Genomic DNA, 26,728 nt, shown 5'->3' with positions numbered 1-26,728 from the left:
ATCAACAAGGCCGATTGTAATCTGGCCTCTTCCTGCCTTTGACTGCGATTCCCATAAGCACACTCCTTACTAGCTAAACTAACTGTATGAGTCTCTGAATACACAGTGTTCCTCTTTACCTTTGTTTATCCTAGATTTTTGTTGGTGTTGTTTGCTTCTTGGTTTGTGGTTTTTTTTTTTTTTTTTGCATGGAACACTGAAATGTTATCTTCTTATTTCCTGATTCTTTCTCTGTCTTCAAATGTGACACTACTTATTAATACTGTATTATTATTGTGGATTTTTACCAGACTGTGCATTCTTAGAAGGCAGGGACTGTTTTCTTTAGCTATGAATCGCTAGCGCCAACACAGAGCTTGGCACTCCATAGTGTTTAGTATTTTGTGACAAATAATTGATAGCCGATGGTTTATGGAATGAGTGGAAATCTTCGAGGAGGCGATCCTTTCGGAGAGAACGCAGGCAAAGGCATGGAAGTAAGTTTGGAGAGCAGCAAGCATCTCACTTTTGTGGAACCCGAAAGTGTGGTTTGGGTTGTTGCTGAAATTGAGATGAGAGGGTACCTTATATAGCTTTCTAAGAAGTTTGGATTTCATGCTGTAGAGAATAGAGAGCCATTGATGGCTTTAAGCAAGTACGTGGCATAATCTGTGGACTACCAGATTTGAATTTCTATAGATGGCTCTCATGGAGGATGGGAGGTGATTGTTAAAGGAACCGATGGGAGGTATGCTCTCCTGGTACAGTAATTCCAGAGAAAGATGATCAAGGCTTGAGCTAAGGCAACGGCAGTAGCATTGGGAAAGGGGACTGGAAAAGAAAGATGTGAACTTTCCCCCTTATGATCGATTGGTTGTGAAGGGAGAAATGAAACAAAGGCACCATTTACCAAGAGTGAAGTAGGAGGTTTGGGGGCCAAAAATTATCTATTCAGTTTTACATGATCAATTTGAAGGTCTCAACATTTGCAGCCATTTGTGCCAGGCCTCTTCATTTCTAAAAGATTCTTTGATTCCAAACATGTGGTCATTTATAGTGAATAGAATTCAGGACAGGAGCCATACATCTTCCTGTTCATTAAACCCCACCTCTCTAAGAAAGAACCAGTCAATTTCATCAATTATGTTTTCGTAGCTGCAGCATGAGAATTGATGTTTGTTCGTGCATTCCAGTTAGTGGAACACAGCCATCAAGGAGAGACTTATTTTCTAGTAGAGGAAATCGATAAAATATAGATAAGCATTTAACTGCTAGTGAGAAAAATAAAGCATCATTTTTTTTTTTTGATTGAGCGTGAGTTAGAGATTTGTGCTTCCTGCAACCATTTTGTTATCACTTGTCCAGTCAAGCTTTGCTAAAAATTTGATTAAATACTCACCAGACACTTGCCATGGGAACTTCTGATCTTCTCTATGATTGCAGATCTTACGTATTTGAAAGTTATATTTATCCTTCCAACAGAGTAGTGGTTATTTACAACTCCAGCAGTTTCTACAGTTAGTTCTTTGAAAACCAATGAGAGAGAGAATTACAAGTTGAAACGGTTTAGCGTTAGTGCTGTCAAAATTAGATTTAATTTTAAAAAATTGTTTATTCAAGCTATAATTTATAGATACCCCTGCTCTTTAATTTCATTTTTAAAGAAATCATTTTAAAAGTATCAATGGAGAATGCAGTTTCATAATTGCTATATTTTAATTACTCATCCCACGAATTTCTGAAGTTTGCTTTCCTGCCAACGTTTCCATCTCCTGTCCCTGCCTTTTAGTCCAGAGGGGGCATTTCCTCTGGATCAGGCTAGTGGCTTTTCATTTCTTTTCCTCCAAAACAATTGTTTATGTTAAAAAGTTCAGAGCTAAAGTCTTTAGGACTTGGTCTTTTGAAATGCTAAAACCCAAGTTTTTGAGGCCTCAAAGCCTCGGTTTTAAAACTCCAAAGTCTTGGATTTCTACATTGAAAAACTGCTTTTTTGTTGAATTTTCCCTTTCCATAATTGATGGTGAAAGGGGAAATATTGGGTTGACCAAAAAGTTCGTTCAGGTTTTTACAGGAAAAACCCAAACGATCTTTTTGGCCAACCCAATAGTATGAGAGGGAAAAAACTTAATAAATGTATTAAATGTTACTCCCTCCAATAACTTTTATTTTCATGCTTCTGAAGTGTGTTACATACCTGGGTTCTCTCATATTTAGTAAAGACATGTTATTTGATGTTCTTAGACCCCAAAGAGAAGACCCAGATGGGAAAATCACCCAAGTCTACTAAACTTTTAATCAGTAAGCAATCAGTCAGCTTGTTATAAGCCTCTGACATTTCTATATGGAAAAGAAATTTGTTAATATCACTGTGGTTTAGATGCCAGTAGCTAGTGAGGTCTTTTAGGGAAGCTAAAGTGGTGGGGGGGGTGTGTGTGTGTGTGTATGCATATACTATTCACAACTTCTTGGACCTGGAGTTATATAAAGTTCATACCCAGTGAAAACTTCTATGTAAAGAATAAATTTGAATACATTTTTAAAAAAATGTAGTTTTTGTCTTGTTAGAAAAGTATTGAAAATATATGAAAATAAGAAAATTTTAAAAGTTGCATTCTAAACATTATGCATAACAAATTATGCTATTTATACTGGCATTTATTATGGATTTTTGGGTTTAATTGTTTTCTTTGTTTTTTCCATTCAGAGAATTTATCAACAGCCTTCGACTGTACAGAACATTCTATGGAGGCCTGGCTGATCAGCTTTGTGCTAATGAATTAGCGGCTGGTGATGGACTGCCGTGCTGGAATGGAGAAGATATAGTAAAAAGGTATTTTACGTGTAGTGGTCTGTGAAAACATAACGGCCACTTTCATCCTTGCTTTCTTTTCCTAGTTCTTGAATGCGTTACTTCAGTTTTAACTTTGCCACACAGGTTAGAGGATACATTAATTCCTTCTCTTTAGTTTGTCAAAAATAAGTTTGATTCTTTTGGACATTTTAGAAATATGATAACATTCTGTGGTGTTCTGAAAGTTCTCTCGTCTTTTCTATCTATGGCTTACCCAACAATCCCACTTTTTCAGTGAAGTATTACTTAACTTCTAGCCAATCTGTCTTGTTTCTCAGATATCTTTTTTTTTTTTTAACTTTATGAGTATTAGAAAGAGAGGACATTCGGTGAAATGTGAATACTTATGCAAAGATTTGTTATGTGGATATATGTCACAGCAGCATTAATATGTTCATCCTACAATTGTCTCTGAGTGTATGAGTGTGTGTGAGAGACAGAGGGAGAGAGGGAGAGGGAAAGAGGGCTGGTACTTTTGTGTATGTCTGTTTGAGGCATTGTTTATTTGTATGTTGTCAATTGTTCTCAAGCTCAGGAGTGAAATTTTTCACCTTTTTTTCCTCACCATCTAGAATTTCTAGAGTTTATTTTCCTTCACTTCCTATAACTGGTTGTGCTCGCAAGTAATTACCTGAGCTTGAAAAAGTCCTAGATTCTCCCTCTGTAACAATAGTGTTGGTCAATACAATTGGCCGGGAATTAGTCCTTTGATTTTCCAATGCTGGTGATTATCATAGATTGTAGACCTGTGCTGTGTTTGGATTCGAATGTTTTAGTGTATTTTATTTTGAGCAATCTGCTAAAAGGTAAGGTGATAAACTTTCTGATTTATAAACACACCTACTCTGTATAAAGATAGGTAGTTTAGTTACCACTAGAATGATGAGTTCATTTAAAGTGTCCTTTAGCAAATTCAATTTACTATGATAAACATATACTGTAATTAATATTAATATAAATTTATGTAGTAAAAACTGTTTATTTCTGTGTGATCATATTTATTATAGTTAAAGGTTGCATTCCTGATATATTAAATGATTACTTGTAGTTTACATCCAAATATCTCATAGGGAATCTTTGATTTCACAGAAAATAATTATTGAAGGCAGGAACTATACTTAAATTTAAATAAAAAAATTGGTTGACATGGCTAGTGTTTTTTCATTATGCCCCTTGGATGCTGAAATGTATTCTTAAATATATTTGTCTTGCCTTTACTGAGAGCAATCATAGCATGCATAGTATTTTGAATTCTTACAGTATTCATGTTAATAAGATTTCTGCCACTTAGACCTAGTAATTAAATTGTACTTTGACCTATACTTTCTCTTTTCACATTGTTCAAACTGGAATTGAGCATTTTTGTGTATTAACAATTTTTCTACAAGGGCTAATGAGAATTTCATGATTAATGAACAATTTAGTATAGAATATAAATATATTTAATATATCACATTACATTATACATTTGATTCTGGAACTGCAGGACCCTTAGTTTCAATTTGTCCCATTCCTCTCTATTTGGTCTGAGGTTTGTATAATAGGAAATACTGTTGGAGAAATCAATGATTTGGGAAAACTTTTTAGAAGGAGAGTATTTTCAACTCAAAAATATATTTTCTTCTACATGATATATATTTTAAGACCTCATTCATGGTTTATGAATAAAGAAAGCTCATCTTTAGCAAGAACCCTCCTTGGGAAGTGTCCACATTTCTGGTAAAGAAAGTGAGCAATTCTCATTATTCTCACTTGCTTCCAGCTCCTGTCTTCCCTTTTCTATACCACCCAGCCTCCTGTTTGTCAGCTGCTTCTAAGGGCCCTATGTGACTTCACTCTCTTGTGAACACCTTTCACTTTGCTTAATTTTTTCTCAAACAGCCCTTCTAGCTCATCACCTTAGCTGACATTTTCCCTTTTTTGAGGGTGTTTTTTTTTTTCCCCCTCTTTTGTCCCTATCTCATGGGTCACCAACCTTCTCCCTTGCTTCTCTGGGCCAGCAGATGAACCTCACACACTGGTTCTCTACCACCATCTCTAGGCTACTTCCCAAATGAACATTTTTAGCCCTAATTATTTTCTAGCACTCAGCTGAGGTTTCACAAGAATCATCTCATTGAACTCTCCCAAAACTTTGTTCCCTAATGCTTCAGAGTAAGCTGATGGGGTGTTATTTCTTTTCTGTTTGATCTTGAGAAAACTCCCATGTGTACTTTGACATTTTTAAAAATATAACTTAAATTGTAATTTCATTCATGGCTCAGCCAGTTCTTGAAATAAATTTAGAACAGGATTTTTTTTTTTTCAATGCAAAGTCAATGCTGAAATATAAATATCCATCATATCTAGTTAACTGATCATGGTATATTGACAATGGAATATTATGTGGCAGTCAAAAATGATTCATATTTATATCTGCTAAAGTGGAATAATTTCAAGTAAAAATAGATACAGAGAACAAACGTATGGATATCAAGGTGGGGTGGGATGAACTGGGAGATTGGGTTTGACATATATACACTACTATGTATAAAATAGATAACTAATGAGAACCTACTGTATAGAACAAGGAACTCTACTCAGTGCTCTGTGGTGACCTAAATGGGAAGGGAATCCCAAAAAAAAGAGGGGCTGTATGTCTACGCATGGCTGATTCACTTTGCTGTATGGCAGAAACTGATACAGCAGTGTAAAGCAGCTGTACTCCAATAAAAAAGTTAAAAGTTGGATATTAAATATTTTATCAACAGATTTGCATAAATAAAAGTACTGACATTCATTCCACATAGAATATTTCTGGACAGTTACATGAAAACTGCTAATATATTTAAAGTACTGGGGAGGCTTTATATTTTATTTCCATTGTATTTATTTATATTTAATGGAAACATGTTATAGTGATGTTAGAATTATGAGCCATTATTGCTTTTTTTCTTTTTATAATTCTTTTTTGAAATAAAAGCGCTATTTTTACGTTTCATTTCTAACCAAATTGGATTTTTATAGTAATTTTGTGATATAATTTTTTCAAAGCATTAATGGATATGTTTCAATACTGAACTACTGAATTTATCTAAGATGGCTTCAATGTAAAGTCAAGTTCTAATGAATGTTACAATCCCGAACTATTAGCTGCTTTTTCCTTGAGAATAAACAGAGTATAGCAGCGATCAGTGTGTGAAAACGCCAAGATCCCCATATAGAATATTCATTTCAGAGACCTGCAGTTGGTTGAGATAAATAATGCCTTCAAATTTTGAGGAAATGAATATCAAGTGAATTTATACCACATTTGGGAATCATAGGGGTTTTTTCCTTTCTTATGCTGGGTTATAATACTCATCAAGTTCATTCTAGAGAATTTATGCCAAACACATCAATAGGATATATTTGTGGCCAAGATTGAGCATATCATTCATTGTTAAGAACGAAGTGATTATTTTGACAAGATTTCTTCCCCTGGAGGCATTTCTTAGGAGACGATTGGTCAGATTATTTATGTGCACAGACGTGCTGCCTCAAAGAACAGGAGAACCATACAAATTGTTTCAGTATTATGACAGGCCTATAAACTGGGTCAAATCACCTTTGTGCTCATCAAAAGAGGTGGAATTCCTCTGTGGTTGTAGATGAAATATCTCAAATAGTTGTAACATATTAATTCATGAAACAAAATCTATTTTAATTCAAATGATTTTAAAGAGTGCATGCATACCATATACACTATCACGACACTGAGGTCCACAGTTCAGATGATTTCTGATTAACAAAGAAAATGTATTACTGAAATCCACATAGACTCTAACTCTTAAAGTCCCTCTTATCTACCCCTCCTGTCTCTTCATCGCGAAACAAAATTGTTCTCTGAAAGGCCTGCCAGTGCTAACTCTGTTCTCAGTTCCTTGTGATTGCAAATTGATTGTTTGATGGCTTGCGCTCGTCTTTCTGAGTACTGAAGTTCAGGTGACAGCTACTTAATTACCAGGGCTTCCTTTTCCCTTTTGATTAATAGACAGATAATCCAGTAACTCTCCCTCGATCTCCAGGAATTTATAACTTCCGCAACAACTCTTAAACTAGCCAATAGCTGTTAAGTATCCCTGTAAAATTAATAATCCACGTGATTTCTACTTCATCTTGATGTAGTTAATGTTCTTTAATGCCTCTTTCCTAACCCAGTGTTTTCTTTTTGAACTCTTACGGTAAGGTGCCCCTTCTCAACATATTAGAATCAAATTTTTAAAAAATCAGATAAAAATATAAAACCTTAAAAATCTGAGATTTTATACTTATCTATTATGTTTTCTTTACACCCAGACAATGACATTTTTTCTGGCCATAACTTTTTTTTACCTCACTTTTTTTTCTCCTTTACCCATTATTTATCTGGAAAGCCACTTCATCTTCAAATTTTCTTTTTCTTCCTGACCTTCTTACATATTATATATTTTTTAAACACCTGGCTTAGTTTCCAAATGTCACGGACCACATTTTAAACCCAACCAGGTCTCAGGATTGTTCTGAATTTTATTACTGTAACAACTGCTTGTTTTTCCTATGTTGCTTATGCAAAGGCAGTATGTTCTTCATGACTTAAACACTAGTCTGTTTTCTATTTTTTTTTCCCCTCGCAATTTCTACCTCTTCAATCAGGTTTATAATACTGAATTAAACCTTTGTAATAATCATCATTGTTATACCTATGGCCTGTCTTACTTGGTTCAGAATTGGAGGTCACTTAAAAGGGGTGACTACAAGGCGTCCCCATTCCTACCCCACTGCAACAATCTGCCATGGACCTCGATATTTCCACTATTAATGGAATATTTTGAACTAAATCATTTTCTCCATACAACTGTGTATACAGTTTTGCCAAACTCCCACTTTTATCTTGGGTCCTAGTGGAATGAATTCCCTCATTTGTGTTTTATTGTAACCTCTAAATCCACCATGACACTTTGAATACTTTTTTGCATTTATATGTCATATATCTTCCTATCTACTGAAATTTATTTCATAACACAGCTTCTATATCTGAGAGGCTAAGAGCAATGTCCTTGAACACCTATCAATAATTTTTTTAAAGATAACAGGACTCTGAGGAAAAGGAATTTTTATAAGTGTTAGTGAGAACTAAGTTATGGTGATTTGGGGATGTGGCTTGGTGATAACATTTTGGTGGGTAATATATGGTTCCAAAATGAAATTGAGTGTTGGAAAAATGAGAAGAAGAGAGATGAATCATGAAAGTTTCTACCTATGGCTGACTCTGGATATTGATTTTTTTTTTTTTTTTTTTTTCTAACTTAACCTTAAGATCATGCCTGTCCCATTGTGTGTACTTCCATAGACATTTGGTGAAACCAGACTCTAAAGAACTCTAAGAACCTCCTGTCTTAGAGACATATTAGGTCTGATTGTCTTTATCATAAATGAGGCATCTGGGTTGGGGGTGGGTAAAAGTGCCAAGGCCTGCCCAAGGTCAAAAGCTGAGTCTGCTATCTTCAGCATGGGAAGAACTGAAACATTTTTGCTCTTTTGTGGCAGAAATAAAAAGTGTGGTTTTAGATATATTATCAGACTGTCGAATTCCTCATGTTGTAGAATACACAGTCTAGGTCCAATGGGACGAGTATCAGTATGACTGATGTATTAGGTTCTGAATGAGCATAAAATGTGTAGAGTTCTTGGCTGTGTACCATCTTTCTGCCTTCCTATAGTATACTTGCTTGGCAGATAATTTTTATTTAAAAGATAGTGCCTAAAATAGTTATCCCATAGTTTGGTTCTGTAGAAAATAAGAGAAGGTAGCAAGGGGATGCACATTTTATCAACTTTTCTCCAAGTTCTGACATTCCTAACTAGTATTAAAACCTAGGAAAATATCCATTCTTCTCAGGTCAATATACACATTTTGTTATTTTCTAAGAAATGCTCCATTAATTTGGCAATAATTGCATGGTGTCTCATCTTCTGAACCGAGACATTTCTTTTGAATCTTTCTTTACTGGCTTATTTGCTTCGTAGTCAGTTGTCTCCTATTAAGCAGTACAATCATTACATTTAGGGAGCTGGACTCAAGGGTGAAAGTAGAAACTGTTTCACTAAACCCACTCTGAAGGCTGCTTTTCCCTGTCTCTAGAATGAAATCGCAACCAATTCTCAGAATTTTTTTTTGGTCAAATGTCTGAAGGGTCTTTTATTGTCATTAGTTCCATAAACAGTCTAAATTCAGTAATCAAATTCAGCCCGAAGAAAGTCTAAATTCAGTAAAAAGGTCTAGGCTGACTTGATACTCAAAACTTCACTTAAAGCGGCCATTTCTCTGCATTGCCATGAGGTACTGCTCCAGTCTCAGAGGCACCTGTAGTGGGGGGTGAACCACTTCAGGTCCACATGCCAACCTTGACTTCTCCTTGTTCTCCAGCCAATGTTTCTGACTCCTGCATGTTTGAAGCTGGCAGGACAATGGGGCAGCAGTGAGGGAGAAGGGATGAGAGAAAGGAATATTCTTTTTGGCTGATAATTTTGTATCTTTCATTGATGATTGCTAACTTGGTGACTATGAAGACTGATGTTCTAGGGCTTCAGTGTGCTCAAGACAATGCCTCTTCTAATCTTTTCCATCTGGCTTCTTTCTGCTGATATCTTCTGGTTGGGTTCTTTTCTCCTGCATGGTCCACTCTAGACCACAGAAACTTTGCTTCTCTCTCCTGCTTTTGGTGGAAGAACAGCCTGTATTCAGTGGCGCTGCCTCTCTTTACTCTGCTGCAAGGCAGGCAACTTCTGCTACAGGCATGGACCGCCTTCCATTTTCTTAGGCATGGATCAACCACCAGTCCTTTTAATCCTTCAACTTCCAAGGATCCCTCAGCCTTTCTCACTTAGGATGAATGAATGTGGGGATGACACAGCAGTCCAAGTTTCTTCAAAGAAATTCTCTCCCTTGGCCTCTTCAACCTCAATCCTTCAATACAATTAAGATGGACGCCAAGATGAAGGACTCAAAACCAGTTTTCATCCATCTGCTTTTTATGTCTAGCACCTCAGTTTGGAACACTGTCTGTCGTCTTGTTCTCAGCTGAAACGGAAATGGAAAGAGTGCTATTTTGGCATCCTTTTGCATGTATTTGGAACTGGTGGGAAGGAGACAGAAAACTAGATTCCATGTTCAATACTGCAATTGACCTTGAATGGGATACAAAGGTAAGACTTTGTCCCCACCTCAGGGTCTTAGATTCCAAACACAGTAGAGAACATGTTCACAGTATGAACACAGTAAGACAGATACTGTGAAACAAGAGAGACACAAAAAAAATCCCACAGACTTTCAAATAAGGAGGAAATCTCATTTGTTTGAAGAGATTTGAAAACTATTTAATAAAAGAGGTAATATATGATATGGGTCTCCATTCATTTCAAATAAATTCTCTGAAATATATATGGATGAGATGAGAAATGATGATGTCTGGAATTTGCTTTAAAATAATTCAGTGATTGGGGGGAAAAGGGTAATACTATATGTGAAACAAGGTTTTCTGTGTGTGGATAGTCATGGAAGGTGTATTGTGGGTTCAGGGTGTTCTTTGTATTTGTATGTTTGAAAATTTTATAATAAAACATAATAAATAAAAAATATAAGGCATAATAAAAATTATGTTGTCAAGGGTCTATTCTGTCACATATGCTTTTCTGAATGATGGGGATACAGTGACGGACAAGACAGACATGAGCCGTTTCTTATCAGATTCAGATAAGGAGGAGATGAACACTGTTCAAAGGATTACAAGTATGAATGGTTTACAAAATCTTTAAGGTTGGATGGAATTTTCATCAGCTGACCTGGAAGCAAGAAACAGAATGGGAGCAAATGCATTTTTGAATGAAGTGCTCCGAGTTTGGTGACCTCTTAAACAGCATTATTTCCATTTGTGTGTAACCTTTCAGATTTTCTGTTCTCCTTCTCAGCACTCTTTCATTTGGGCTTCATGGGCGTGTCCTGACTACGTGGTATTAAGCTTTCCCTTGTTCATTATAGTGTAGCCACTTATTCAGAAAGCCGGTAAAAGCTCAGAGGTTAGGACCATAGGCTGAAGAGCCAGGCTACTAAGGTTCTTAATAAAGATTAGCCACTATAGCTCTGTGATTTCAGGCACATTTATTAACTTCTAATTGCATCAGTTTTCTTATCTTTAAAATGTGGCTGAAAATAATACCTATCTCATATTTGAGAATTAAGTAAGTTATTCACATCAACAATTTAGAATACTGGCTATCACATAGTAAACATTCAAAAACTATTAAATCTTCTTATTGAGCAGTTTATATTCCTTTACTTCAGTAGGAATGAAGCACTATTGTATTAAGCTTCTCTCTTCATTGGAGGTTTTCTATCATGGATCAGAAAACTTCCATTTGGAAAACAGACCTGTGAAGGTTGGTTTATGAGTCAGTAAAAAGTAATATCAGGGATTTTGGATTGGAAGTAGGAGATAGTGCCTTATTAATAGTTGAAAGAATTATTTCATTGAGGATAGAAGTAGAGAAAATATATCTTAATAGGCAGTTTATCAAATGCTCCAGTTTTTGGAGAATTTGGAGAGTTGTGGTCTGTCTTGTACCCACGCAATACATCAGTTTTCTCAAGGGAGAACTAAAAGTTAAGATACAAAGAAAAAACATTATAAAGATAAATGAAAAATATTTTACTCCCAAGCAGTAGTTTGGGAACAGTCAATCACTGTCTTAGAGTTGATCATAATGAACTACCCTTTGACTGGAAATAAATGTCTGAAGCCATGCTAAATATCAGTACATCATACAACAGATTGTTTTGGTGACATGATAGTTTTAAGGCTGCTACACTTAGAGTCATTTCTCTTCATCCATTGAGTTCCCAAAGGAAATACATATCATAAATAGAAACAAAACAAAACAAAATGAGGTTGAACATCAGTCATCACGGTGTGTCTAACTACTCAGTTTCCTGCCAGACTGACACGGTACAAGGAAGCTATTTTTAGCTTGTTACTTGCTTCCATCAGAGATTGTGTGTAGAGAAAGATGAAAAAAATAAGAGACAGCAACATAGAAGTTCACTGAAGTGGAAACCTAAAGGACCTTTTTCCATCTGTTTGGCAGAAGTTGTTATCTCTTTAGGGATACAGATGTCATCACAGTTCCACAGACTTGTGAGTGCAGGTTTTGTTATTGCAAAACAGCAACAGCCCTCAAGGGCTCTGGGAAGTTTATTCTTACCTTAGCCTGAGCAGTTCCTTACTTTTCCTTCATTTTCATATTGAACTTAGAAGTGAAGGACTCTTCCCTTTCTAGTAAAATAGCTGTAAGTTTGCTTATCTATAAAGATGGCACATATTTTTTTTTTCTTAGTCTAGTTCCTACACTTCCATAACAGAGGATATAAATTCATCAGTGAATGATTTATCATATTTTAGAATAAAATGCCAGAAGAGATGAAAGAGAACAGTCACTGATTTACGATACTTTCTTCTTCAAATAGAGTCTAGTTTAGTCTCACTTATTTTATGAGAACAGCCCATTGGTTATCAGCACATTTTCTTGACCAACCATCAGGATCCTTATTTTCTGATGCATTCCTCAAAACAAATGAGTTCCCAAAATCTGATTTGAAATTACTTGCACATTAATGAATGTAACATTTGAAGGTTATTGACTTGTATGTTTTGACTGGCATGATTACTATAATTATGTATTTCATTGTTCTGAGGATTTCATTTTCTCATGACTATACTGAAATGAGGGAATGTTTTAATTTTTTTTTCTCCTGGGAAATAAATGACTGCAAATTATTTTTTTGAGTATTTTTTTTTTGGTAGAATCCACTTTCAAAGCTCTATCTTTAATCATTTTTATATGTAATGGAGCCACAAAGAGTTCAAGTTATAAATCTTTGGGGTATTGAATAAGAAATCCAAGAGTCTTAGAATCATGAAGGAAATGAGTCTCAAGTTTGGAAAGTAGCCTAAAAGCCAGTTCATCCGATACAGTACAAAACTCTGAACAATGGTTGTGAGAAGGGAAAAACCAGTGAGAAAATTTTGCTCTCTATACACTTTTAGGATAGTGCTTAAATTTTTCATAACATTTCTATATAAAGAATGGTATTTTCATTTTAAGAAATGCCATTTAATTCTTGAGTTCCCTCCATCAGCCTCAGCCAACTTGTACCTAAATTGGTACAAAGCTGCTCATTTCTTTGCCTCATTCTATGCAGTTCTGACAGCAAGAAAGCCCTCCTTCTAATAAAGTGAAGGCTCTTTGCTAGCCAGGAAGGCATTAATATATGATGTGTGATGACATAAACATTTTCATGTAAATTTTACATACATTAAATATGAAATGACAATTAATTATGGATATGGATGAAATAGTGGTCCTTTTTTAGATTGTTCTAAACAGGACCTAGGCATTTTTAGGGGTATTGAATCAGTAAATCAACATTTTAGAGTAATATATTTAAACTATTTTGTATCAAACAAAATGAATGTCTTCTTTTAGTGAGCATGGAATATTTAAATATAAGTAGCGTTGCAAAGCAGTTAAAAATGTATGGCACTGTTGGTTTGGAATTGAGTCTTTGCCATCTAATTTGAAGTCATGCTTCTCAATTTTCCATATATGTTTCTCCAGAGGTAAGTGGTGATGCTCTGTGGGGTAGAAAGAGGCACAGTACAAACATAAAACCTGCAGTGAGAGGGCTTCCTATGTGATAAATATATAGTAATGTATTTGATGTATTAGGGTTTCCAGAGAAATAGAACCAATAGTATCTATCTGCCTCTCATCATCTGTCTTCTATATTTAGAAAGAGGTTTTCAGGAATTGGCTCATGGGTTTGTCAGGGCTGGCAAACCTGAGATCCGCAGGGCAGCTGGCAGGCTGGAAATTCTGTTGAAAGTCAATGTTACAGTCTTGAATCCAAAGACAATTTGGAGGTAGAATTTCTTCCTTTTCTGGGAACGTCTGTCTTTTCTCTTATGACCTTCAACTTGATTGGACGAGGCCCACCCACATCATATAGGTAGTCTGCTTCACTCAGAATCTACTGTTTTGTTTTGTTTTTTTAATTGGAATATAGTTGATTTTCAATGTGGTGTTAGTTTCTGCTGTACAGCAAAGTGAATCAGTTATACATACACATAAATCCACTCTTTTTTAGATTCTTTTCCCATATAGGTCATTACAGAGTATTGAGTAGAGTGCCCTGTGCTATACACCAGGTTCTTATTAGTTATCTATTCTATATATAATAGTGTGTATTGTCATACTAAGTGAAGTAAATAAGTCAGACAGACAAATATCATATGATATCACTTATATGTGGAATCTAAAAAAATGGTACAAATGAACTTACAACACAGAAATAGAGTCACAGATAGAAAACAAACTTATGGTTACCAGGAGGAAAGGAGGGGTAGGGGGAGAGATAAACTGGGAGATTGGGATTGACATAAACAGAATCTACTGTTCTAAATGTTAATCACGTCTAAAAAATACCTTCACAGCAATATCTAAATGAGTTTTTGGCAAAACTATTGGGTGTCGTGGCCTAGCCACGCTGGCACGTAAAATTAAGCATCACAAGTAGTGTTCTAGGTGATGACTGAGGTGGCAAGTTGGTGCTCTCCTGGAGCTATTCTAAAGATGGTGTGTTTTAGATTAAGTCTCCAGGGAAAACCTCTCTGGAGAAGTCACATTTAAACTGAACATGTGGGAAGATCTGATTTTTCTACGTAGAGAGAACATCATGCCTCATGTGTCTGAGGAACAGAAGGGAAATCAGCATGGGTGAAGCATAGTGAGGCAAGTAATGCAAGAGGATTGTCTGGAATGAGATTGTAGACGGGCAAGTGTCAGATTGCATGGGCCAGAGAAGAAGTTTGGATTTTATTCTAGGTGCATGGAGAAGTCACTGGAGGCATCGAGCCAGGACTGATATAATCTGGATGCTTCTTGGAGAGTAATTTTGAATATAAAGTTGGAGGGAAACCAAAGAGAAACTTAACATTCCATACTGGCTGATGTGTGTGTTATGAGAGAGAATGAAAAAGAGAAAGAAACTGATCATGTGCCTCTGAAGAATAAACCATTATAATTCACAGTGAATGAAAATCTGTCACACTTGTTTTATCTGGGAGGTTTGTCTTCTTTGCAGAGCAATACATACTGTAAGGAAACTACAAGTATGTAACCACACTGAGGATAAAACATGCACAATCTATATCACAGAGGGACTTATCCCCGCTGAATATAGTTCTTCCTCATATGAGTTATAAAAACACTGAACATCTAATAGAAAATTGCATCAATAAACAGTTCACAGAAATTTATCAGAGGTTTTTAAACATATGAAAAAAATAACCTCAACCGTGCAAGTTAAAGAATTTCCAACACAAATAAGTGCAAACTAAATTAAAAAACAAATTATTTTTCTCAGTTATTATACTGATAAAGATCATTAAATTTTATAATTCACAGCATTGACCAAAGTGTGAAGAAAAAGGTATTTAAATACCTCAATAAAAGGAGCAATTATTTCTGACTTCTGTGTCTTTGAAGGACAATTGGACAACACATATCAATATTTCAAATGCATATGACCTATGGAGCAGCTGTTTCACATGTAGGAATTTATCTTCAGACATACCAACATATGTAAACAATAGAGATTGCATTGTACATAGTTTATGGTTGTGTAAGGAAAACCAAAATGCCCATTAATAGGAAAATAATGAATTGTTATGGTATGTTAAAAATGGAATATAGTTTTTCTATTTTTAAGAAGAAAGATGTGGTTGGACGTGTAGTTATATGGACATACCTGCAGGAGAGAACTGGAGGACATGTATAGGAAGGAAAGAACGATTGCTCATCATTCTGTGTGCTTTTATAATTTACCATGTGCTTTCAGTCCTTTTCCCCCCAAAAATTAAAATAAATTTATTCATATAAATGTTAAAGGAAAATTTTCATATATTTTTCTGACATATAAAAAGATACCTTGCGGGGCTTCCCTGGTGGCGCAGTGGTTGAGAATCTGCCTGCCAATGCAGGGGACACGGGTTCGAGCCCTGGTCTGGGAAGATCCCACATGCCGCGGAGCGACTAGGCCCGTGAGCCACAATTGCTGAGCCTGCGCGTCTGGAGCCTGTGCTCCGCAACAAGAGAGGCCGCGATAGTGAGAGACCCGCGCACCAGGATGAAGAGTGGCCCCCGCTTGCCAAAACTGGAGAAAGCCCTCGCACATAAACGAAGACCCAACACAGCCAAAAATAGATAAATAAATAAATAAAAAAAAAAAAAAAAAAAAGATACCTTGCTGAGGAACAGTATCTTGGAAGGCCCATGCATTTCAAATAAAATACAAGTGAATCGTCAAATAAAATAAAAGCAAATAAATGTTTCTTAAATAGTCTTTCAGTGTAAGGTTTAGAATTATTTGAGATAGGAATTTTGTAAAACAGAAAATGGTAACTGCTGCACTGAACGTCAGACTGGTGGTTTGGAGACCATAGGGAACTGATTAGAACACCCTGAACACTGCTCTCCCAACTGAGTAGAACCCACACCCAGCCTGGCTCTCACTCTGCACCCTGGATGATGAGGTGTGGTACAGACTGAAGGTTTGTGTCCTCCCACACCCCCCAAATTCGTATATTGGAGGCTAACCTCCAATGTGATGATATTAGGAGGTGGGGCCTCTGGGAGGTGATTAGGTCATGAGGTGGAGCCCTCATGAATGGAATTAGTGCCGTTGTAAAAGAGACCCCACAGAACTCACTCACTCCTTCCCCCATGTGAGGACCCAGGGAAAAGACAGCCATTTATAAACGAGGACTGAGGCCCTCACTACTGTACCTTGATCTTGGACTTCCCAGCCTCCAGAACTGTGGGGAATAAGTGTTGGTTGTTTATAAGCCACCAGTTCATGGTGTTTCTGTTACAGTGGCCCAAGTGGACTGAGTAGGGTGGATTGGGATAAGGAGAGAACTTGGTCATTGGTAGTGAAGGTTTTTCTTGCTTGTTTATTTTACTACAGTTCCTGTACATCCATATCAGAGCAAGTAAGTTTATCAAGGGGTGATTTCTTATATTTTAAAATAAAATACAAGAGAGATGTGTCATAATCATACTGGAAATTCTTGTATGGAGAGCATGTGAGTGGTATAAAAAATTAATTCCAGATATTAATATAATCATAACTTTTAATCTGTTTCTATATATTAAAACCATACATTCAGGAATGCTATCATCCAATACATAGTTGATTATACATTTGCTTTTATTTTTCTGAAATTTATATATTGGTTTGCCTTATTTTTATTTTCATCTAAGCACTCTACTTTTCATTTAAAATATATGTATTTTAAATTTCATCTAATTAATTAGTCAGGAAGAAAGTTTTTTTTTTCATGACACCTAACCTATTAGTGAGGAAGAAAGATGTTTATTTAAGAGAAATACTAATTGTATTGCATAAAGATGTCACCTTTAGGGTGTAGGGATACATAGTTAAGGAGAAATGCAGTGTAATGTTCCCTGAAAAAACATGAAAGAACTTATGCCATTGAGATATATATTTTTTATTTTCCAAACTTTTAGTACAGTCACTGTTCCCAAAGTGCAGTTCCCAAATTTTCAGGCCTCCACCCCAGGCCTACTGAGCCAGAAACCCTGGGGCTGGGGCCCCAGAATCTATGCTCTCCCAATGATTCTGATGCACAATCAAGTATGAAAACCACTGCCTTAAGGCATTACAATTTTTTTTAAGATTTATTTATTATTTATTTATTTATTTAATTATTCATTTTTGGCTGCATCAGGTCTTAGCTGTGGCACGGGGGCTTCTCTCTAGTTGTGGCGTACAGGCTTCAGGGCTCATGGGCTCTGTAGTTGTGCGCATGGGTTCTAGAGCACGTGGGCTCTGTAGTTTGTGGCACACAGGCTCTCTAGTTGAGGCACGTGAGCTCAGTAGTTGTGGCGCCCGGGCTTAGTTGCCCCGCGGCACATGGGATCTTAGTTCCCTGACTAGGGATGGAACCTGCGTCCTCTGCATTGGAAGGCGGATTCTTCACCACAGGACCATCAAGGAAGTCCCTACAATTTTTTTTTTTTTGAGTAATTATTTTTTTCCAAAAATTTAGACTTGAATTAAAAAATTGTTTTGGCCGCGCCGCTCGAGGTATGTGGGTTCTTTGTTCCCTGACCAGGGAATTGAACCCATGGCCCCAGCAGTGGAAGTGCAGAGTCTTGACCACTGGACCGCCAGGGAAGTCCCTCTAAGACTTTAGACTTTTTAAAGTGGGAAAGGGCCCATTTCTCCTCATAAGGAAGTTTAGATGTCATGATGTGATAAATCTTATTGTAGAAAATATATAACTCTTGTTTGGATAAAGATTTTAGAGCAGAGTTGGTATCTGATGGAATTCCATGTTGATATACAGAGCACCTTCTACATAATGAATTTTGCATATCAGATGGTTGAAGCCTTTACACAGCCAGACTTTTAAGTATTGCATATTTCTGGAAGAAAAGCATTGATTGTATCCTCCTTAGATATTTGGTGTCACCAATGGAAATTAATTATTTAAGCCATATTTGGATCTGTAGCTGTGCTTAGGAAGTGAGGCATTTAAAATCACTATTCTTTCATACAAATATACATGATATAATATGTAGAGTTTTGCATAATAATGTCTATTTGTCTATTTCTAAATACTGACCATAATAGACTGCTGGGTAACTGCAAATAAATATTAGGTAAATATCAATCATACTGTTCTTAGTATAGCATCTCCAGAAAAAAAATTCTGGAAAGGAAATTTATGATTTATTAATGATAGTATTATTTCCTTTAAAAGAAATGTTAGAAATGAAATGATCTTCTTTACACGAGGTGAATATATATAATTTTTAGTGTATGTATTTTGGATAAAGATTTCTGTTAGAACATGATGTTTTCAATATTATATAGTTCTACAATTTAAAAATATTCTTTGGTCAAAATTCCATGCATTGTCCAGGCCCTCAGATCAAGCTGTTTATAAATTGGAAAAGCTTCAGGACTGGGCAGCTAATTAGGAATTTATTCATGCAAGATGCAAGTCAGCTTCTCTTTGGGACTCCATCCAAGTCAACATAGCAAGCCTCAAGAAGCGTACCCAAACCTGATCCATTAGTGCTTGTACTGGCATAATTTATCATGCTTTTTAACGTGTGTCTTTCGGGAACTATTCACTAGCAAACTTTATTATTTACTTATCTTTACAAAAATTTTAATGCCGTTCCTGGGAAGACACATGGTTGTTTGGGGATGCCTAATTAGCAGTTTCCTGTTCATTTTACTTGCAGATGTATCGCTTTCCTTGCTAGAAGTTTTGTAACAGCCCAAATGACAAATTGTTCAGTTTCATGAAGATTTCACCAACTAAACAAACTGTTTAGTTTTTAATTCAAAAGAAACGGGAGAGCAACTTACAGGTGGTACAGTGTGGAGAGGAAACACCCCTGTCCAGAGGGTTCTTAATGAAAGGATGTGAAAGTCAAGAATCTTTCTCTTGTTTATCTTAATGAAGGAGATAACTTCTAGTTGCATACACATGAGTACAAATAACTTGGTATCTTGAATTTCTATTAGGGGATTTTAGCTTCCTCACTGTTGAACAACGTTGAGCAAATATTTATTTGGTGCCTACTGAGTGCAAGGCCTAGTTATAGTGTTAAAATTCATAGCAGTGATCCCTGCCTTCTTGAGAATTATAGCACCTGTAGTGTGTGCCGGCATGGTGATGTGCAGTGTGCTATAGGATTCCAGTTGACCTTGAACAACACGGGTTTGAAGTGCAGGAGTCCCCTTATATGCAGCTTCTTTTCCAATAGTGAATACTACAGTACTATGTGATTCCAAGTTGGCTGAATCCTCAGATGCAGATCCTTGGATACAGAGGAACCATGAATACTAAGAGACCGCCAATATGGAGGGCTACCTAAATTCTATGTGGATTTTCTACTGTGCTGAGGGTTGGCGCCTCTAGCCCCTGAATTGTTCAAGCGTCAACTGTATATTGGAGAAGCATCTGGAAGTCAGGCAGTAAAGGGATCTACTGGATACTGCTGCTTCTGCTCTACTCCGCCCTCCCCTTGACCTGCAGCTCATCCGTCCCCCCACTGCTGGAGGTGTTGGCGGTTAACAACTCACAGCTGGCATCCTCTCCACAAATCTGCCACCTAGCTCAGAATCCATGCACCACTCCTCAACACCGACCCCCTCCCCAGGCCCCAGCCAAGAGGCAATGACTAAGGCCCAGGAGAGCGGCATCATTGCCTCAAAGTGAAATGAACTCCATGCTGCAGTTTGTGCTTCAATGCATCCTGGTGGGAGCAGAGGAAGCTAGACGCCAGCCAGCCGAGACCCATTCTCACGTCTCTTTTATCTCTGGCCATGGCCCGCATCCCTCACTCCCCTTTGTCCGACAGCACTTCTCTAATAAATCTCTGGAACAAGAATCTGCTTCTAAGGACCCTGATTTAACAGAATGATTTTCACAGAGTCCTGCAGGGTAAGTAGGAGCTCTCTAGATAAAAAGGGGTAGGGAGGAGAGAGAATGTCATGCAGAAGAACTCCAGCAGTGAAGGCATATGGGGGAAAGAGTCTTGGATAAGGAGTAGAGTGAAATGAGTATGGGGCAGGGTTAGCGTGGTGGTAGGAGATGGGAGAAAAGTGGTGGACATGAGAGGAGAAGCTGAAGAGGTTAAAAATCTTTGTAAGCCAAATTGCATCTACATCCAATGAATGCCAACAGTTGTGAAAAATCCAGAATATCACCTATATTTTAGTCTCTATAAAATATGTGATACTTGAAATAATTTATGTATTTGAGATATTTCAAAATAGTATTTCAAGTTATTTCTTTTGAATATACTGCAGGAAAGAGGGGGCTGCTATCATGGAATTACTTCTAAATTGCCGTGTTCAACCTTGCTGATCCCAGCGGCAGTTATAAGGCTGTAGTAAGCCTACAGTAGGCATTGTTACCATCTTGTTGAAATTCTCATTCTCTTTTCCAAAGGAAAGTCTCCAAAATGCAGTATGAAGAGCATACTGTAAGTCTCTAAGGCATAATTTTTAACAATCAGATGGAAAATGTATATTTAGCGTAACATTTTCCATGATAGGTGTATGGTAACTCAGGTTTTAAACGTGTTTATTCTGATATATTCTATAACCTGGCAGTTACCTATGAAGGTGAGTCTTCAAAAGCTGTGGATTTCATTACTGTGTATGTCACTAGGCACAGATGTGTATTATAGTTCCAGTGAAACACATTTTAAAAATTTATATGATATATTGAAAAATTACTTTTGAGTTTTATCCAACTGCCAAACATGGGACTAAATTAAGGGTTATTTTATCAAACTCAACATTTCTCTACCATTTGAGTTGTAACTAATGGTGTATTTCTGTTTGGACCTGAAATTGCCATAATTTGTGACTTTCCCCAAATCCACTGATCTAAAAATACATACAGAGGTGGAATACTGACGGGGAGTTTAATTTGCTGTTGTTCCTCCTGTCAATATAATTCTTGGATCAGTATCTTCATCCTACCATCATTCCTATTGCACTCAGGCCCTCATTTTTGCCCCCTAGATTTTTGTGACAGATTCCTACCCCATCCCATCTGCCACCTCCCTTAGAGATTCATTTCCTATTCAGCTGATTATTATTTGAATAAATCAACAATGCAATTCCTTCTTATAAACCTCTTCACAGTATAAACTTTCTCTGCAACTCTAGATATCTCTTTCTCTTCTGTCCAACATATCTTCAATTCAAGCATACCAAATATCCTTTCACATGTCTGTGGTTTGAGGCAAGCATTTCATTCTTCTTGGAGTTTTCTCTTCCCAGTCCTTCAACATCAAGAGTAAATGTGACCTTTTTATAAAGCTTGATCAACTGGCCATTTCCTTCTCTGGTATATGCCCTTACACCTATACTTGATATATGCTCCTGTGATAGCATTTGCCTAAGGCATAATTTAATCACTCACTCAGGTGTTTATCTCTTTCACACTAGACTATTCCATGAGTAAGAGTCCCAGGTTTCATCTAAGTGAGGTTCAGGTATGTCTGGCAAAGTGAAACTGGAAGCATGGGTGGCTAAGACTCTAACTTACAGGAAGAATCATCTAGATGGAAGGAGCATAGAGAGCCCGGTGGACATAGAAGAGGTCCGATTTCACATGCACCCTAGTGTCTGTCACTCAAATTTATTTCCCAGTTTAGTCCCCATTGTGTCCCAAGTCAATGGAAATATGGGAGTGTGGGCACCTCTGCATTCTGCCTCAGACAGTCAGACAGATTTTGGACCGATGAGCAATCCATCCATGAGAGGTGAGGTCATAGCCATGATAGCACCCAGAAGATAAGTGGTAAACCCAGGAAATTGCGATCGTGGTCCCTGGCAGAGATCATGATGCTGGGGGCCACAGTATTATTAGTGTAGTGGCTTTGACGCGTGCCTAAGCAGGGGTTGACTTCAGAGACACCTTTTGGGTATTCTCAGAAACACCTGATTTCAAGGGCTCTTTAGAAAGCTCATATCTAGCGTTTTGCAGGCAATGATCATTAAGGTGAAAATTAAGTTGATGTAACCTTGTTTGTTTATACAGCCTTTAAGGTCTGAGGAGACCATCTACACATCAATATTAGGATTATGTCTGGTAAATTACAGTAGAGAATATTACTACTCAGGCCATAGCTAAGCACTTTGTATTATCTCCTATTATTACCAGTTAAGGAGGTATTATTATGGTCTCTGTCTTCAGAAGAGGAAAGTAAGGATTGGAGACATTAAATCACTAACACAAGATTCTGTCAGCAGCAAGTAGCAGAGCTAAGGCGGGAAATGATGCCAGGTCTCATGTTATTTCCATTGTTGTGCTCTAGTGCCCTAATAAATTACATGTGTGAGTGGTGAGCAACTGAATGAATGAATGTAAGAATAACTAGTGTATTTTTTCATTCAAGTAACAGCACAGATGTCTACACTGAAAGTGTGAATATTTTTCAAATGCCTGTGGTATGACCCGCATGAGCAATAAGACAGTGTTGAAGTCCAGTTTACCGGTCAAATCCCAATGCAGTGCCAAAAATACCATTCATGCAACCATCAGAAAATAATAAAATCTTTCTCCATAATCCTTCAAAGATTTTTAGTCCCTGCTAACACACACCTACGTGAACATTATAATGTGTAATTGCCCAATAAAATTACTTTTAAAGCCCTTCCTGCTAACCTGTAACCCCAGGACTGTGTATAATTTATTATCCTATAAACAATCAGATTCTTTCTCATTTTTTGGGGGGATTTCCTTTCTTCCTCCTCCACCAACATTACTTCTTTACTGGACAATATTGTGTCAAGACATTTTTATTATTTTTCATTTTCATTTAAGGGGTATGCTCCCTGTTCTTAATTAGCATTTAATGAAAGTAGAATATGTTACCTATAACAAAATCATTGCTTGTATTTTTTTTTCCTTGTTGTACCCTTTGTTGATTTCTCTCTCGTCTTTGAATTGATGTCTATTGTAAAAAAGAAGTTTCTTGCTTCTGTTCTCAGCTATATTGTTATGTTTTGGGGATGTTGTGATCTGAAGCAAAATATAGCTAAGTTTTTCATCTCCATACATGGGTAGTGTGGAGCTATAATGTGAAGTCACGTGGAAACGTGAATCCATGCTAGGTGGGAATGACAGAAGATTATAAACTATCAAAGGCTAATTCCAGAATTCTGTTAACTCATTACTTACATAATGAGGAACAATTACGTATAGGAACGATTATGTTCTGAGGTGGCCTCATAAAGTTGTTAATATTATTTCTTAAATTTCCAGGCTCTATATGACATTTCTTCTGTATTAAATAAGAAATTATCTTGATATAAAAATAGATCTGGATTTTTAAAAATTTAGATCTCACATAGGAAGCTGAAAACTACGTGCTTTACTCAACATCCTCACCGTGTTTCACTTACCTAAAAACACTTCCTAAAATCTCATTTCCTTCATGACAATTTCAGACTATGGTCAGGTGACTTCCTCTTCAAAGTAACATCTCAGAGTGGTGCATGTTTGACTACTGGGAGGTCAGGGGCTCTGCTTGACTCCACACCACAATAGGCCACCTTTCCTGAGAGTCTCAGAAAGTCCCGTCAAGCTCCGCCCCCAACATCACTTCCGGAAGCTCATTCTCATTAAGGAGCCCCAAGCGCTCCTCAAGTGGTGAGAACATCTAAAAACACCCTCTCAAATACCCACCTCATTCCATCATAGTCTGGAACTCCAGTTAGCAAGATTTTCTTAGAGAAAATTTCCAGGATTCTTAAAAACACAAAACATGCCTTGGCTGTGAAAAACTTCCCCAGGTGGCCACATTGGTACTTTTGTTCTCTTCATCACATCTTAACAGGACAAAAAGAGCAAAATCTTTAGGAGTGCAGATACTTCATATTATTACAGATTTGGCTGAGTAGCAAGTTCAGTGAAGCATATAAACCAAAAGTTAAACTGAACATTCCAACCAAAGATTCTGGAGTCAACCTCCATCTCCTTCACTTTCAGATTCAACTGGTACCAGAGTCACACACTGACAAGGTATTTCTGGGCCTTCTGGTCCTCCCCATCTATTCCTTCTGTATTAGACAGGAATCTCATTTATCTCCGTGCTCCTTGCCACCCGCTTGGTTCTCTACTCCATCCCACAGTAACTTACACAGTGGTTTTCCAAAAGTATAAATATGATCGTTGAACTGCGATGTTTAAAATTCGCTAATATCAATACCTCCCCACCGTCTTCCAGATGAACTTCAAGCTTCTCCATTTGACGTTAAAGGTCCCCCAAGATATGGTATCTACTTATATGTGTCTCAAACCTCACTTCCTGTCCTCCTTCATCCACCGCATGTACTTTACACTCAGCCATCACATAACTAATCATAATTTCCCATGGGTACCATTTGATTGCACGCCTCGTGACTCCCAGCTCTCCCTTCCCTCAGGCGTGCCCTTTACCCCTTGTTTGTCTTTAAAATATCCTATTTCTCCTTCAGCACCTACTTTACAAGAGCATTTCTCAGAGAACGTTTCATTATATTTTAAATTTTATTACTATTTTTTGACATTTCTCTCATTTCATTTTTTTCTTTAAGCTTCTTATTTCAGAAACTTTGTATTATACATCAGTGTTTCCCAATGCATGTTGTGGAGATTTGCTAAAGTGTCAAAATTGCGATTGAGGGGGGTTTCTAGGAAAATTCAGCTCTGGAGTTGAACAACAGCAAATCAAATTTTCCATTTTTTTCTGGTAAAATTTTTACTTGATCAATTACATATAACTTCATCTGTTTATAATACAACAGTACTTTTTTTCCAGGTCAATGCCACAAACACAATGAATGTTAGAAAAACAAATCACTTTTCCTGATGAAAAGAACATATAAACCTTCTTAGTCCACCTATAACTTCCCCCCTAACCCCCATAATCTTCTATCACTCCCTGCTTTAGGAGCAAGAATCACTTTTTTAAGAATTGGAAGTGAAGAGTATAGGAAGACAAGTAAAGAGAGGACTTTCTCTAATATTTGAGGGTATAGAATCTTTATTTTTGTTTCTCCGGTTGATTTACAGAGGCTACAAGCTTAGGTGCCTCTGAACAAGCTTAATGAAGACAGAGTGATGGGTCCATTTTCAGTCATTTGTTGTCATGACCTTGTTTGTTGTTCAGCCTGATCCGCCACTGGCTCTCCTAAGAAAATGTGCTTGTCACAAGGCGCTGATTGTTGTCACTTCAAAGCTGGGTTTGCTTGTCCAACCCTAACTTCCAATTTAAAGAAATTAAAGAAGTCAATCTATCAAAGCCCATGCTCTACTTATGTGGCCATTTTACAGAAAAGATAGTACAATGATGTAGTTTAATACTAAACAAGTCTAACCTTTTATTTATAAGGTATTTAGGAAAGCGTCATATAGACAGAATAAGTAAAAGGTAATATGCAAATCCTTTTGCTTGCAATAAAGTCAAATATAAACAAAACTAATCCATTTTTATCATAGAATAATTAGCAGCCACCATCTGCTTTGTGTCTGTGATATGCCAGCCACAATAATTGAGACCTTTGCCTGAATTGTTCATTTTTTCCCTTTTGCCGACCCAGTGAAATAGGTATATTTCCTCATTTTATATATGAGGAAACTGTAGCAGAGCTAGGTAGAAGAATCCACCCCAGTTCAGGTAATTATTAAGTTTCAGAGTTGTGGGTTGAAACTAATTCTGCCTGTTTTCAAAGCTTGTGATTTTTAACCTTGGCAATCTCACATTCAGTAATGTGCTGTAAGCAGTACTCTTCCCTGCGCCTCACTTCTTCTTTCCTAAGTGAAGGTACCATCAAAGGAACACCTGAGAAGCTAAACTTTAAAAAATTTATTACATTCTGAGCTAGTACTGCTGAATAAGAATGAGATCATCATCGCTAGCTTCAATAATTTTGTCTGAAGATGTATTAAAATATGATTTGCTGAAAGACTATATTTTAAATTATATAATCATAAACTATAAGTATATATTTTCTTCACGGCAGAATACATTTTTTAGTAAGATCCTCTTAAATTCCTTTTGAAATGCTGAGACTCTAGGCTGTGAGTCTCCAGCATTCCTGGTGTTTCTGTGTCTTTGATTGCCATCCAGTGGTGGCAGTCATATACTTCTGCTGGGAAGAAAGCAGAAAACCCCTCGATTTTCCAAGCACACTGTCTCTTATAATTCAAAAGCAAATAATCGATGCTAATTTTGTGT

At 36.9% G+C, this 26,728-nt stretch overlaps 1 protein-coding gene across 2 annotated transcripts in view; it reads left to right on the top strand.

The window, feature by feature from the left end:
• GPC5 (glypican 5) overlaps positions 1 to 26,728 on the top strand; it is a 1,093,847-nt gene that overhangs the window by 325,903 nt on the left and 741,216 nt on the right. For both annotated transcript variants that reach the window (XM_061170941.1, XM_061170940.1), the window contains exon 5: positions 2,684 to 2,809. In XM_061170941.1, coding sequence (XP_061026924.1) covers positions 2,684 to 2,809 — 126 coding nt within the window. The remainder of the gene's footprint in view (positions 1 to 2,683; positions 2,810 to 26,728) is intronic.

The sequence above is a fragment of the Eubalaena glacialis genome, chromosome 16, assembly GCF_028564815.1.
Source record: "Eubalaena glacialis isolate mEubGla1 chromosome 16, mEubGla1.1.hap2.+ XY, whole genome shotgun sequence".
Lineage (NCBI taxonomy): Eukaryota > Metazoa > Chordata > Mammalia > Artiodactyla > Balaenidae > Eubalaena > Eubalaena glacialis.
This window is presented reverse-complemented; position numbering and strand designations above follow the sequence as displayed.